The sequence below is a fragment of the Falco biarmicus genome, chromosome 2, assembly GCF_023638135.1.
Source record: "Falco biarmicus isolate bFalBia1 chromosome 2, bFalBia1.pri, whole genome shotgun sequence".
NCBI classification, from domain to species: domain Eukaryota; kingdom Metazoa; phylum Chordata; class Aves; order Falconiformes; family Falconidae; genus Falco; species Falco biarmicus.
Window position 1 is genome coordinate 3,066,248 of NC_079289.1, and position 14,949 is coordinate 3,081,196.

The following is a 14,949-nucleotide window of genomic DNA, read 5'->3' on the forward strand; positions in this document are numbered from 1 at the left end:
TTAGGATCACAAAAGTGGTATTATGATACTTGCAGATCTTGGGGTTGTGGAAGGTTCAAGCCATTTTTGCAAGGGAGCTCTGGAAACGGTGCCTGAGACACCATGGAGGCTGTCCCCCTGCCTGCAAGATGAAGGGCAGTGCTGGAGTGGGTGTTTTGGAGGTGGCTGGTAAGGCAGAGGGTGCTGTGACCCTATCTGCCCCAGGCCAGTTTGGCTCAGCTAGCCTAGTCTTTGTCCCAGTCCTGGTCACATGCACAGACATGCTGCATGGCTCCAGCATTTCCGAGTTGCTTTCCTGCTTCTGAAGAGCAGAGTCCAAGCCAGGAAGAGACAATGGGAAAACCACCTGCCTGGCCCAGGCTGCCATGTCTCCCACGCCAGAGCTACGCTTTGGCCCTCCAGAGCAGCAGCTGCCAGGGGGAAGAGAGGCCCGGAGTCTCTCTTGCCTCAGTAGCAGCATAAAGCATCAACAAAGAAGTGGGCTGATGCTTAAAATTGTTGCAGGGTAGGTGAAGGTCCTTTCCTAGGAAAGGCCAGGGCTGTAGTAGTCCCACTGTTCCTTCCTGCTTTTAGCCCTGCTGTGTGGGTGGTGCTTTTCCAGTTGCACCATGTGTGTGGCTGAGAGGTGGAGATGCCGTGTGCCCAGGCGGGCAGTGCCTGCTGCAGACCTTTGGCCCTGCTCCTTTTGGGTGAAGGGAGGCAGCCAGGTGACCCAGCATCTTTCCTGTTCACAGACACCACCCAGCATCTCGTTGACACTGGGGTCTCAGCCCGCATTCCTCAGGCTCACCCAAGCCCTTGCCTGGCCTCCAAGGTACTTCCATGGCCACCTTGAGGCTAGTTTTTGTGTCTTCTAGGAACCCAGTGCTCCATCCCTGTTCCTTACAGGACGTCCCGGCACTCCTCTGTGGGTGCTGCCCATAGCATTAGTGTCTGTCCAAAGCCCTAGGGCACTTCTGGTTCCTGCAATCGGAAGCATATGTAGCGTTTCCACGCATGCAACACTGTGTGGTTTGCAGGAGCTGGTTGCCCACCTGAAGCTGTCAAGTTGCATGGTGCAGGGCTGTAGGGGTGAGCAGCGGGGCTCTGTGTGGGAAGACAGTGGCCAGGGAACACAGGGGAAAGGGCTAGGCATGGGTGGGTGCAGGGCTGGCATTGGGGGTTATGGGATGTGGGGCCCAGTGCAGCAGAGAAGGTTTAGAGGGAACAGCCCAGGAATCCCTCACACCCAGCCAAGCCCTGTCCCCCCAGCCTCATCAGTGGGAAGAGCTTTCTGCTGTGCCACAGGAAGGCTCCTGAACCACGCAGAGGTAGCTGCCTGCCAGGGCTGGGAGTCACCCATCCTGCGTGTGAGTGTCCTGCTGAAGCATGGGTCTGCCCAGCTGGAGGTGGTTCTGGGTCCTGTCGCTTCCCAGGGTCCTGTGAGGAAACAAAGACTGGGGATGTGCAGGGAGGTGTGTGGGGCCCCGACGGCACTGGCATGAGCAGCTGCAGGGCGGAGTGCAGTCCCTGCACCCAGGCTGCATCTGGCTGTTCCTCGTCTGCTGCGCTGTGCTCCCAGCTGTGCAGCCCTTGCTGCTCCCTCATCCTGCCAGGGCACACAGACCTTCCCATGTCCCAACCCTCACCCTGTCCCACCACGTACGAGGTGGCCCACCTTCCTATTCCTGGTTCCTTGCTGCCCCAGACCCAGCCAGCCACCCTAGCCTGTGTGGCACCAACCCAGCAGCTACAGCTGCAGCCTGGAGGGACTGGACTCACTGCTCAGCCTTAACGCATGTTGGCTGGGGGCCTGGGGTGCTGGACAACGTGCACTGCCAGAGAGCTGCAGACCACCCAGCTATCCAGCTGGTTACAGCTTTGGGCAGAGGTTTAAGTGGGATGAGATTTGTAGGAGATTATTTCCGGGATCTGTCTGGCCAGCAAAGATTAGGTTGCCCTGACAGAGCTAATTACTGTAACAAGCATCTGCTGCTAGTTTGACTAGCTGGTCTGCAGCAGTCAGAGGACAAGGGAGCCTGAGCATCCATCCAGTGAAGCTGCCAAGGTGTCCTTGGTGGAGCTCTTCTCACGCCCCAGGGTATGCTTGTGTGCATATCCTGCAGATGGAAGCAATGTGCCCCCTCCACTGGGCAGCTGGGATTACGGGGAGGTCAAGCAGTGCCAGGGGAAAACAGTAACGTCAAAGTCCTTCCTGCTGGCCGAAGACCTCCTTGGTCTCAGCCACAGAGCAGCGAGCATGCCCAGCATGCACTTGCATTGCTGTTGCTACCAGTCAGGGAGCTGGAAGGCATGAGGTTAAGTAGCACAGAGGAGTGGCAGGCAGAGGAACCCCAATAACCGAGTCAGAGAAGGGGACACCCTTCCCCAGCTCTGCCCAGGCTGTCACTGGCTCATGATCAAGCCCCTGGTCTGCAGGTGGCACTCATCAGAGTAAGTGAGTGGGAGCTGCTCTCCCAGTCGTGCCACAGACTGAAGGGGCACTGCTTAGGAGTACGGGACACGTTAGGAGAGGCAAAATGCAGAGCGTTTTAGGGTTGCACAAGACTTATGGGGTATTTAGCAGAGGAAAAAAAAGGTGAGGAAAGCAAGGGATCAGGGTGGTTTGGGGAGGGGAAAAAAATGGGGAAAAAGGGATAAAAGTGGCTGGTCACATGTAAAAGGATTGATGGCCAGTACATTTGTCTGGCTGTGTCCTACGCCTAATGACTGCACAGCCTGTCCTGTCTTCTCAAACTCAATTTCTATTTTCCTGGGCCAGGGGGCCTCTATTCTGTATGCATGTGTGTGCATCAGATGTGTGTGGAGTCAGATCACAGGTCACAGGGCCAGCATGCCCATGGTGCCAGCAACTGGAGAGAGTGAGCAGGGGTGTGTGAGTGTGGCATTGCTAGCAAACAGCAAGCCAGACTAGACAGTGAGTCGGTGAAGTGGCCTGGGAGGCAGAGGAGTCAGATAGAGAGTGTGTGGTGGGACCACAGGGGAGAAGGCTGCCAGGGGGATCGGGGAGTCCTAGCCAAATGCCAGAGAGACCACAGGGCTTGGAGATTGCCTGAGAACCACTTGTGTGTCTCTGCATGCCTGTGTCTGTGTGTTATGCAGCAGGGGGTGAGGAGATCCAAAGGCAATCTACTGCATACATCGATTTTCTAAGCTCTCTTGCTGCAGGAATCCACAGTGCGTGTGTGTCTGTGTGTGATGGTGTCTGTACTGGGAGGGCCTGTAGCAGCTGGAGTGGGGCTGTGGCCTCTGGAACTCATATGTCCAGGTGTCGGCAACGGGGGAGACTGGGAATCTGGGGGGCACCTGCTGGGCAGACTGTGTGCCCGAGCCCAGTTGCTGGAGAGCTCCACATTTTAGGGGTGTATTCGTGCTAACAGACCTTCATCAGCCAGTGAGGGGAGCAGGGTGAGGCTGTTGGTGCTGTTTGTGTCTGTCCGTGTTGTTCTGTGTGGCCAGCTGTGTGAGTGCATGTAGTTGTGTCTTGTACACCTGTGTTTGTGTGTGTACCTGTCAGGAAAACATGCTCAACCTTACTACTGGTTAGACCTGGGGCCATGGCACTGCGGCAGCCTCACCTGCTGGATTCAGCAGCCTCTCACAGAAGGACTTGCATGATGTAGTCACACACGTGGGTGCCGGTGGCCTGGCCAGGGCAACAGCCAAGCCAGGGCCGCGTGTGCAGTGATGCCGTGACAGGCACCACCAGAGCAGCCAGGGGCACCTCGGCCAGGCCCACAGCACTGTGCTCAGGCTCTTGATTTCCTCTGCTATGCTACAGGCTGAAATACCTGCACCTCATGTGCTGGCCCGACCTGCTGCAGAGGCCAGGAGGCAGGCAGCCGTGGCCAGGCAACAGGGCTACCTGGAGCTGGCGGTGTCTGCCCCAGGGGCCAGAGGCAGCCACAGCACAGCCCATGTGTCCCAGCCAGTCCCAGCTCTCCCAGCTAAGTAGCTGCCCAGAGCCAAGTGCAGGGTATGGGTCCTACCCGGGTGCCTGTGGCCCACGGCATGTCGACAGCAGACAAGCCACGTGCTGAGCCCCACTGTGCCTCACATCTCTCTCCCACCTGCCAGCATTCCTGGTGTTCCTTCCCAGCACCTGGTGGGGCCATGGTGCCAGCCCGCCAGCCCAAAGCAGCAGTGATGATGTCCATCTCTGTACAAACAAGTGTGGTTTATTAAGGCATTTCTTTGAGAAGTTGGCACTTGGGTCCAGGCTGTGCTGGAATGGCCCAGTGTGCAGGCCGATGAGCAGCGCCCAATACATGCAGCTCAGCGAGACACGATACAAAAGGTACAAACAAAGTAGAAAACAGGAATCATAGTACAATGTGTAAAAATAAATAACTGGAGGCATGGCTCCTGGCTGGGCTCAGCAGCCCATGGCTGTGTCCCCCCAGACCAAAGTGGGGCTGCCGTGTGTCTGACCCTTCCATGTGGCATGCAGGGGGAGTGACCCATCCACATTTCCCTGTCCCAAACATGCAGGGCGGAGCAGGACTGCATGGCGACCCCGGCCAGCACAGGGCTCAGGGAGCACACGGCACCCTCAGCGTGCTCCCCACGGTGCCCCTGAGCAGGGTAGCCCAGCCAGGAGAGAAGAAACGAGGGGTGCCTGCCCCAAGAGCCTCCACGGGCTATCCCTGTGCTGAATGAGGCAGAACCCATCCTCTTCTCCCAGAGCCACCTTGGGTCCTCCATGTTTCCAGGCAGTGCAGGCATGGCCCTGCAGCCCCCCTGGTGCCACTATCCCTGTCCTGTGTTGCTGCCTGGTGCCCAGGACAGGTCCCAGGCACCAGGGACCCATTCATGTGTGCATTGTGAGGACCAGGGTGCAGCACTGTGCCCACGATGCAGGGACATTCACAGTGCAAGCTGGGCTGGGACCTGTGGCAGAAAGGAGGAGGCTTAAAGCTGAGACAATGACAGATGGGGCTGCAGTCACAGATGGTTCTTAGTGGGAACTGGGGAGGGACTGGGAAAAAGTGGTGGGTTTTGGTTGCTGTGACAAAACATTTTGGGCTGGAGTTGCAGCCGTGGTGCTGACATGCTTTGGGCTGAGGCTACAGAGTGGGTCTAGGAAAAGTGTGACAGGGAGGAAAGTCCCCCAGACCCCCTTCTCAGATGACTGGGTCTCCTCCCTGACACCACAAATGCTCACACCCAGGCTGCCTGTGTAAGTGGGGCTGCCGTGGTGCTCCACAAGCCCTGTTCCCAGCCCTCGCTCTGCACCCTTGCCTGTGGGTCACAGAGACTGTGAGCATCCGGGGGCCCAGGGCCGCAGTGGCAGGCCCTAGGACAGCACTCCCTGGGCACAGGGCTGCGCCACACGTGCCTGCTCCACCATGAGCAGCCACGGGCTGTGAGGTGAGCACTGGGTGTGGGCTGACTGTGAGTGGTGCTGGAGTGAGGATGGGGACCAGCCCCACTGAAGAGTGGCTCTATCCCATGCTCACAACATGGCATGAAGGAGTGGTGTGGAGCCGTCCCTGCACAGAGCGCTGAGGTCCAGGGGGTGGTGGTTCTGGCACCTGCCCACATTATTGAGGTGCCCTGGTGAGCATGTCGCACTACAGGCCCCTGGGGGAGGCCAGCTGCCCAGTGTCCTACACTGCGGCTGTAAGAGAATGAGCTGGCTGCCACCATGCCAGCTTCAGGCCCTGTGGCTTTTTGGGGTACCCCCTCCCACCTGCTCCCCTGCAGCCCTGCAGGCTGGCCACCAGGCCTGGGGCAGATGGAGCGGGAGGAGGTCACTGGCTTGTGTCACCAAGGGGCCACATCACTGCCTTTCCTGGGGTCAGCTCTGCCGCAGCTCTCACACTGCTGCTCCTGCCAGCCCTGCTGCACAGCCTGCCTGGTGCCTCGGCAGTGTCCGTGTCCAATGCTCCAGCCAGCCCGCAGCCCAGAGAGGTACATGGCCCCAGGAGTAGATTGTCCGGGAATGGGGCTCCTGTGCTGAGCAGGGCACCCACCTCCCAGCCCAGGCCCCAAGGAACAGGGCTCTCCAGAAGCTCTGGGAAGGAGATTCCTTAAAGGGGTCATATGCAGTGGTGGGAGCTGGAAGGGCTTGAAAGACCCCAAAGGATCCCCTTTCCCCCCACCAGCCATATGGGCAAGCAAGCAGAAAGCAGGCACTGCCTTCTCCTCCCACTCCAGCTTGGCCTGGGATGGGCTTCCCCTCACTATCAGGAAGCAGGTTCAGCCAGCCCCGGCCCCACAGGCAGCACGGGCAGACTGGCAGGCTGCCGTGGCTGTGCCTGCTGCGCAGCGCATCCCTGCCCTGGGATTCTTTCTCAGCCCTGTGAGCTCCCGTGAGGAGAGGGCCAGTGGGGATGGCTCAGCGTCCTGCTGCACCCAGGCTGCTGAGTGGGTCAGGCAAGTGGCCGGGGAAGGGCAGGGTCTGCAGTCTGCAGAACCCCAGCCCAGCAGGACAGGGAGCACCCATCTTCTCCCAGCTTCTCTCAGAGCGCACAGTACCATGAAGCACCGTCCTGCCAGGCACCGGTGGAGACACCATGAGCAGTACAAGGAACCATCGCCAAGGGGTGCTGGCACTAGGATCAGCAGTCCACTGAGCATCAAAACCAGCACTGAATCTGCCAGACCACAGGGAGTGGCAGGAACCAACAGCCCCAAAGGACACAGGAACCCACAGCCCATGGGGGCCCCGGGCCAGACAAGGTGCTGGGAGAGCAGGATTAGCACCTGTGCAGAGTAGCCCTGGCCTTGGCCCCGCTCCTGACCCCACAGTTACGGGGGGGGGGGGCAGAGGAGTCCACGGGCCCAGGTCTAAATCCTGAGCTCGGCCTCCTCAGGGGGCTCCAGCGAGTGCTCGGCACTGATGGCGGAGGCAGAAGGCCCCTGTGAGATGCCAAAAGGCGAGACCACAGGGGAGCGGGCAGCCAACGGGGACAGCGAGGGGGAGAAGCTGGGCGACATGGCAGAGGATGAGATGGAGCCCTCATGGCTGATGGGCGAGCGGCGCAGGGAGGACGGGTGTGGGAAGGTCCTGCCTGGCGGTGGCTTGGGGGGCACAGACTTGGCACCTGGGTGGGCCACTGATGTGATGAGGGGTGGGGGGTCAATGCGAGGCTTGGGCTCTGCCTTGGGCTTGGTCGGGAAGGGCTTGCGCAGGGAGCTCTCATCCTTCAGGCGGGCAATCTCTGTGAAGACGCTGGCCAGCGGCTGGAACTGGGGACACCAGTTCAGCAGGTAATCCCAGTTGTAGCTGCCGCGGAGCTCCTCATCACTGGCCACAATGGCGGTGAGCGAGCCCTCCACAGAGGGCTTGCCATCCTCTGGGAAGGCATAGTCCTGAGGCTGGGAGGAGACACTGAGGCCGCAGCGCACGCCGAGGAAGGCGCTGCCTCCTCCATCCTCGCGGTACAGCTGCGGGGGTGGCCCTGGCAGCAGCAGCCCAGAGCCCTTCTTGCTCTTGAACCACTGGGCGCTCTCCAGGGCAGCCGGCTCACAGGAGATGTCGGACAGCTGGTCGGCATCTTGCTGGATGCCGGAGTCAGGGCCACGGGCAGAGATGTGCTCCTGCATGGAGGCTGTGATGCTGGCCACTCGTGGGTACTCGTTGATCATTCGGATCTCATCGTCTTCAGCGGCTTCAGCAGAGCCTCGGCCACTGGAGTGCGAGGGGTCCAACGAGCCACCCCGCGTGTAGGGCCCTGCCGGCTCGCCCCCATACCCCGGCAGGGCCTGGTGGTAGATGTGCTCGCCCCCGGAAAGTGGCGGCTCCTCGTGGCCGAGCTTCTGCAGGGAGCCGCTCTGTACACGGCCCAGTGGCCTGTCCCCCTCTGCCTTCTCACGGCCCCGGCGGTGCCGGGAGCGGACCAGTGCCAGCACAATGGCCACGGCAGCCAGCACCACCACAACCCCCAGTGAGGCAGCCACAGCCACCAGCAGCAGGTTGAGGTCTGGAGCCAGGCCGAAGGAGGTGTGCGTGACATCAATAGTGACCTGGGCAGCGGCAGAGCGGGAGGCGGGCAGGGGGCTGCGCGCCTGCACCTCCAGGCTCATCTCACGTGGCTCCCTCTTGGCGCGCCCAGCCCCAGCCTGGGGCTGGCTGTCCACACGCAGGTAGATGGTGCCTGTGGTTTGGTTGATGGCAAAGTACGGCGAGGGCTTTGCCAGGGAGTACAGTACGACGCCGTCAGCCCCCTCGTCCTCATCTGTTGCCAACACCCGCCCAATGCTCTGCCCTTTGCGGGCACCCTCAGGGACCTCAAAGTTGAAGGAGGGGCTCAGGAAGATGGGATCATATTCGTCCTCCCCTGTCACCAGCACCCGCACGGTCACTGTGGCAGAGGCATTGCCAGCATCAGTGGCCCTGACTAAGAGCTGGAAGGCTTTGGCTCGTTCATAGTCAAAGGTAAGTCGGGAGCGCAGCTCCCCAGAGCTGCTGTTGACAGCAAAGGCATCCCAGCCCTCCACCATGGTGGGCTCCCCCACTGGCTGCTCCAGCACTGTGTACCGCAGTTCCCCAAAGACACCAGTGTCTGCATCAACAGCACGCAGTGTGGTGACGAGTGTGCCAGGAGGCAGGTTCTCCCGCATGCTGGCACTCAGCACCTCCACTGGAAAGTACGGCTTGTTATCGTTGACATCCTTCACCTCAATGGCTACAGGTACCAGTGCAAAGTGCCCGCCCGGCACGTCTGCGGCCTGCACCACGAGTGTGTGCAGCGCCTGGGCCTCTCGGTCCAGGGGCCGTGCCAGGCACAGGGCCCCTGTGCTCTCATGAAGCTGGAAGAGCCCATGCTGGTCACCTGAGCTGATGGTGTAGTGAATGTGGCCGTGGGGCCCCGAGTCGGCATCATGGGCCACCACACGCAGCAGCTCCATGCCAGGTGGTGCACTCTCACTCACTGCTGTGCGGTACTCGGCTCGGGTGAATATGGGTGGATTGTCATTGACATCCCGCACAGTGATGAGCACAGGCACTGTGGTGCTGCGCTGCGGCAGGCCCCGGTCTGAGGCTGCTACAGTGAGGTTGTAGACAGGGATGGTCTCAAAGTCCAAGGGCTCCACAAGCACCAAGGCACCCTGCGTGCGGAGATGCCCCCCTGCCCAGGCCACCCGGCTCTCCACCTGGAAGGCATTGCCGCCATTGCCACTGACAATGGTGTAGTCAAAACCAGCATTCTCCCGGGAGAGGTCGGCGTCACCTGCTTCTAGTGTCAGCACGGTGGTTCCTGGGCGCAGGTCCTCAGGGACGCTGGCATTGTAGCGTGGCACCTGGAAGCTGGGGCTGTGATCATTCACATCCAGCACCTGGAGCTGCACTGTGGCCCAGGATGAGAGGCTGGGAGAGCCATGGTCACGCGCCTCCACCACCAGGTCCAGGGTGGGCTGGCTGGCATCGAATTCCACCCGCCGGATGGTGAAGAGGGTCCCTGTGTGGGCACAAAGCCAGAGTCAGCATGGGGGACAACAGGGAAGGGTGTTAGGTTTATTGGCTGGAGGAACCAGTCATCTGGGACGCTGTGGTGGGAACACCACCCCATCACATCTGCCTCACTGACCACCGCAGAGAGTGACCAGGTGAGAGGATGGGCCTGGGTCAGCATGGGGACACCTCCCACTGCAGGCACTGTCAGAGGAACCCACAAGATGGGCCCCACACAGCAGCCAGCCGCACGCACCATTGCTGGGGTCGATGGCGATGTCAGGGCTGGGCACGGCCAGGTGGAAGGTGACATCCCCGTTGCTCCCTGAGTCTGGGTCAGTTGCGCTCACAGTGAGAATGATGCTGCCTGCAGGCGTGTGTTCCGGCACTGCCACCTGGAAGAGGAGGAAGCCCGTCAACGCCAGGTCCCCTGTGCAGGCACCTGATCCCCCTGGCCTGGAGCCAGCCCGCAGGGCTGGGGAGAAGGGCTGGGGCTTGCCAAGGCAGAGGTAGCTAAGGTGGCCCAGCTCATCACTGTCCCCACCTCCGCACCAGGGCCATGGCTGGCACACTGATGGGGCCTGTCCCACATGCACAGCACCTAGCCTTGTTAGGGTGAGTCCTAACCAGCTTCAGCATCCAGTTCCTGATCCTTTTCACTACTTTGCTCTGCTATTCCAAATAACTCTTTCATGCTGGTATTTTCTGCACAGAAGGTATTTTACACAATTTACAACACCTCTTCTTCCCTCTTCGGTGTGCCAAACAGCATGTACAGACAGTTCCACTGGTCCATGGTCTCACAGCCTTCAAGCATTTCTGGGGCTTCCCAGCTTCTTGCATCTCTGCTCCAGAGATGCAGCACTTGCACAAGTCACCTTTCATCTAGTGATCTGCCTATGGGCCCCCAGGCCAGGTCTCACCAGAAACACTTGTCCAGGTTGAGACCAGTTCTGGCCCTCCAACTGTTCCCACCTACTCCAGCATGTACCACCTGCATGCAGCTGTGCAAGCCCGCAGTTGCTGATGCCAGGGCTATGTGCCTGGGTTCAGCCTCCTGTCCATGCCACAGTGACAGCACAAGGGGTGTCAGGATGGCGGTGGGGGTGCAGGAAGAGAGGGGCCGGAACAGGCTCAGACCCATCCTCAGGGGGATCTCTGTGCCTCGTGAGGCCAGGCGAGTCAGGCAGGAGCAGGACAGAGGCTTGTCCAGGATGGCCTGCGCTGCCTGACACACCTGCGTATATAGTACCTGATAGAAGCCCTGGCTGAAAGTAGGTGCGTTGTCATTCACATCCTCCACAATGACGGTGAGGTTGGCCTCGGTCTCGTGGCGGGTGTCAGAGGCACGCAGGGTAAGGGTGTAGTGGCTGCGCTGTTCATAGTCCAGTGGCTCTGTCAGGGCAATGTGTCCCCCATATCGCAGCACGCTGAATGTGCCCACGGCATCACCATCCAGCATAAGCGTGTAGGAGAGTGCGGGGCCTGAGTCCACGTCGTTCCCAGTCAGCTGGGCTATCTGGGTGCCCAGCAGCGTGTCTATGGAGAGGCAAGGCATGAACAAAGTAGCCCCATCTCCTCGGACAAGACCTGGCTCATGTTGTGGGAACCCAGCTCAGTCCAGTGCATGAGCACTGGGAACAAGGGGGAGATGCTAGGGGCGAAGGGGAAGGTCTGGGGCACCAGGCAGGGCAGGTTGAGGCTGACACAGGCACAGGGCACACAGACTGAGGACAGAGAGCAGGCAGGGCAGGTACGTGGAGCTGGAGTCCCTACAGTGCGGGCAGGGGGCCAGGGATGAGTTGGGAATTCAGCTGGTTCCTTCAGGACACAGCTGCAGCACAGGGGCCATACAACCCCCAGTCCCAGGCTGCTGCAGATGGGGCAATGCCAAAGAGCTCAGGGGGAGCTCAGCCAGTGGGTCAGCACAAGCCAGCCCTTGGCAAGGAAATGGACAGGCCTCTCTGGGGGCTTCTCCCTGACCCGCAGGTGCCCATCGCGCCTCAGCGCTTGCCATCCGTGACGCATTACCTCATGGGGCTGAGCTGCACTTACTCTCTGGGACCCGCACCTCCCAGGGAAACGGGATGGTGGGGCTATTGTCATTGATGTCCATCACCACAACTGTCAGCGTGGCAGAGCCCACAAGAGGCGGAGTCCCTCTGTCCATTGCTGTTACCACCAAACTGTGGGCAAGCACAAGGGCACAGCACAAAGTTCACAGACATGTGGCCGTATGTGTGAGGAGCAATGCATGCATATACAGCATCTGGAACTTGTCAGGGGGTACTGCATGTGTGCACAAGGTTGGAGTGTGTACATGTGGTAGTGGAACTGTGCACAGCATCTGGAATGTCTGGGACAATGGGTATGTGCAGAGCACGTGGACTGCATGTGTGGGGCAGGGGATGTGTGTACATCAAGAGTACAGTGGGGCAGGGCAGCAGATGGATGCATATCTGAGGTGCACGTTCGGAGGGCAGTGGGTTTGTGTCCAGCACCTGGAACATGCAAGCAGGCAGTAAATGTGGGCAGTGGATTCCCACACAGACCTAGCATGGGCATATGGGGACAAAAGATGCACACGTAGTTGGAGGCTTTTGCAAGGGGAGGTAGTGGGTGCACCCACAGCATTTTCAGTCTGACAGTGGGCAGGGGGTGGAATGTATGTGAGAGATGATGCAAGCAGAGCATGTTGTGTGGTGCAGGGAGACAGGCATTTGGAGCGTATCTGGGTGTTAGGGAATGCATGGAGCCTCTGTGCAGAATGGTGATGGGTGTGTGAATGGAACGAATGCCCCAGGCCTCCCCATGCCTGGGAAGAGGGGAGGGAGACACGTCGCCACTAGAGCATGCACACAGCAGACAGAACATAGCCTGGGTGGGGTAGCAGAAGTTGTTCCTTGCATCTGAACCACGCATGCGTAAAAGGGTAGGGGAAGACTTAAATTCACTGTGTGTCATGTTTGCCATTATCTTATATACATGTGGCTAGACATGTGCACATGGTGAGGGGCCCAGAGGACCTTGGCTGAATGCAGAAGGACTTGCAAGAGGGTTCAGGGCAGTGCATAGTGCCTGAAGCGTGTGTGTCAGGTCAGGAGGGTACAATGCATGGGAGTGGGAAGGGACTGAGCATATGTGGTCTGGATTGAGCAGGCAGGAAAGTGAATGGGTGCAGCTTCTGAAAGAAGTCCACGGCCTCCTCTCACACTCTTCTCAGATGTGAAGAGACCAAGCTGAACATGGCCATCTGACATGCCTTTGATACCATTTGCTTCCCGTGTTAACACTAAGACTAAGTTCCTGCTGTTTGGCAAAAACATTTTGCAGACAGGGCTGAGACAGCTTTGGGTGGCACCAAGTAGCAGAGTATCCTCCGCAGCCTTGGAGATGCTGCTCTGCAGCTACACCCCCCTCATATCTGTGGCACAAATTAGCTGGCTCCACTCACCGGGTCTGGGACCAGATCTCCCTGTCCAGGATGGCGGCAGTAGTGATGGTGCCAGTCTGAGGATCGATGTGGTACAAGCCTGTCATTGGCAGGGACTGGTTGATGGCATAAGTCACCTGCCCATTCGCTCCCTGATCCAGATCATCTGCCAGGACCTGAAAAGCGACATGAGAGATGCAGCAGTGCAGTTGTGGAGCCCTCCAAGGCTAGACCTATCTGTAGGTGCCAGCCCCAGGCCCACGGCACAGCTCCCTCCCCCCTCCCCCTGGCACAGAGTCAGGCCACCGGCCTGGATGTCCCTGTTTGTGCCCCCAGCAATACCTGGATGACTGGTGAGTCATAGCTCTGTGACTCCCAGATGAATGCCACATAGTTCTGCAGCTGGAAGCGTGGCAAGTTGTCATTCACATCTTGTAGGTTAAGGTTTATGGCCATGAAGCCAAAGGAAGCTGCTGTCTCTGCCTGGACAACAAGGCGCAGCCGGGGGCTGGACTCGAAATCCAGGCTGCTGGAGTCCTGAACAGAGATGGCACCTGGGAGCAGGGAAACAGCAGGATGGGGTGAGTGAAGAGGGGCTGAGTGATGCAACAGCACATGCACCCCTCATCTTCTCTTTTGTTCTCTTGCACTCAGTCCATCCTTCTGCTCACCCATCCATTTTCAAATAGACAGAACAAACTCACTGAGCTCTTGTGAGCCCTCTCCAGACTGACAGCCTTCTCATCAGTTCCAGCCAGCTGCCCTGGGTGATAAATCCTGCACCTTGCTTGGGCCGGACAGCTTCTGCTGACATTAAAACATGCAATAGTCATCCCACTATGGAGACACCATCTGAGGTACTGGCCGGTTTAAAAAAGAACTGCTCCATGTCAAGCTCATACGACTACACAAGCTCATCAAACTCCAAGCCAAAGTCATAGAATCATAGAATCATTTAGGTTGGAAAAGACCTTTAAGATCATTGAGACCAACTTTAAACCCAACGCTGCCAAGTCCACCACTAAACCATGTCCCTAAGGGCCACATCTACACATCTTTTAAATACCTCCAAGGATGGTGACCCAACCACCACCTTGGGCAGCCTGTTCCAGTGCTTGAAAAGTCACGTAGCTGCAGCTATTAGTCTAGGTCAAATCCTTACAAAGACACTGCAGGAGCTGCCAGCAGTTCTTCTGCTATGGGTCTCAGGACAGACATCCATTATTGTCCTCCTGAGCCACTGTGCACCTGGAATTTCGTAATGACGAGCTATTGCTGTCCCACCCAAGAAGGTGGAGGGCATCCCAAAAAATACACTAAAACAGCTGGCAGCATTCCTACAGGCACACACTCAAATCTAATAAGGAAGAACAGTGCTCCTGTGGCTGAGTTCCTGCCTTGGGGAGTCCTGCACAAGCCTCACTCTCTCTGCAGCCTGTTTCAGCATCTACATGCAACTATCAGGTGAAGTGGTCAGGTGATAGGGTTGTGGTATCAGACACCTAGAACAGCTATGTGGCCTTGGACGAGCTCAGCTTCTGTGTAAGAGCTCTGCTGGCAGCTTTGGATGACCATATGAGTTCCAGTGCACACAGCTGAAACCAGGCCATACATCTGGGAATGGAAAACACAAGATTACAGTTACCAGCATGGCAGCCTGGTTTGGAGAATGGCTGCATCCTCACCTCCTGCAAGGTGGTGAGGGCTGGGAGCTGGCTGTGCTCCCTTGCCCCTCTGGCACCATTTGCCACAGTATGGGGCTGAGGATGCTCCTGTGGCATTCCCCGGCTCTGGTCTTGTCCACAGTGGGCACTTTAGACATTGGAGCTCTCCAATGCAAAGCTCCCACACAGCTCCTGGGGACATCACCTCTGGTCCTCTCTGGAGAGGAGATAATCCTGTGGGTGGCTTGAGGATGGTCATGGACTGCTGCCATGCACTGGTCCAGTGTCACAACAGAGCTGAAGGACAGGGGCCCAGTACAGCACTCTTTGGCAGCTGGCAGAGGGCAGGAGAGCAGCACTGTGCCAGTGCCCTTGGCCTCCCTCACTGTGGTGCTCCAGCAACCCATACCCAGTTGCAGCATGCAGTCTCTTGCCCTGGGAGAAAGCAGGGA

At 58.6% G+C, this 14,949-nt stretch overlaps 1 protein-coding gene across 1 annotated transcript in view; it reads right to left on the reverse strand.

Moving 5' to 3' along the window:
* Window positions 1-4,160: 4,160 nt before the first annotated feature.
* Window positions 4,161-14,949, reverse strand: part of DCHS1 (dachsous cadherin-related 1) — a 55,706-nt gene continuing 44,917 nt past the window's right edge. The window contains exons 16-21 of the mRNA XM_056328417.1: window positions 13,176-13,387; window positions 12,855-13,009; window positions 11,456-11,586; window positions 10,653-10,939; window positions 9,657-9,795; window positions 4,161-9,407 (exon numbers count right to left, since the gene is read on the reverse strand). Of these exons, the coding sequence (XP_056184392.1) occupies window positions 6,793-9,407; window positions 9,657-9,795; window positions 10,653-10,939; window positions 11,456-11,586; window positions 12,855-13,009; window positions 13,176-13,387 (3,539 nt within the window). The 3' untranslated portion in view covers window positions 4,161-6,792. The remainder of the gene's footprint in view (window positions 9,408-9,656; window positions 9,796-10,652; window positions 10,940-11,455; window positions 11,587-12,854; window positions 13,010-13,175; window positions 13,388-14,949) is intronic.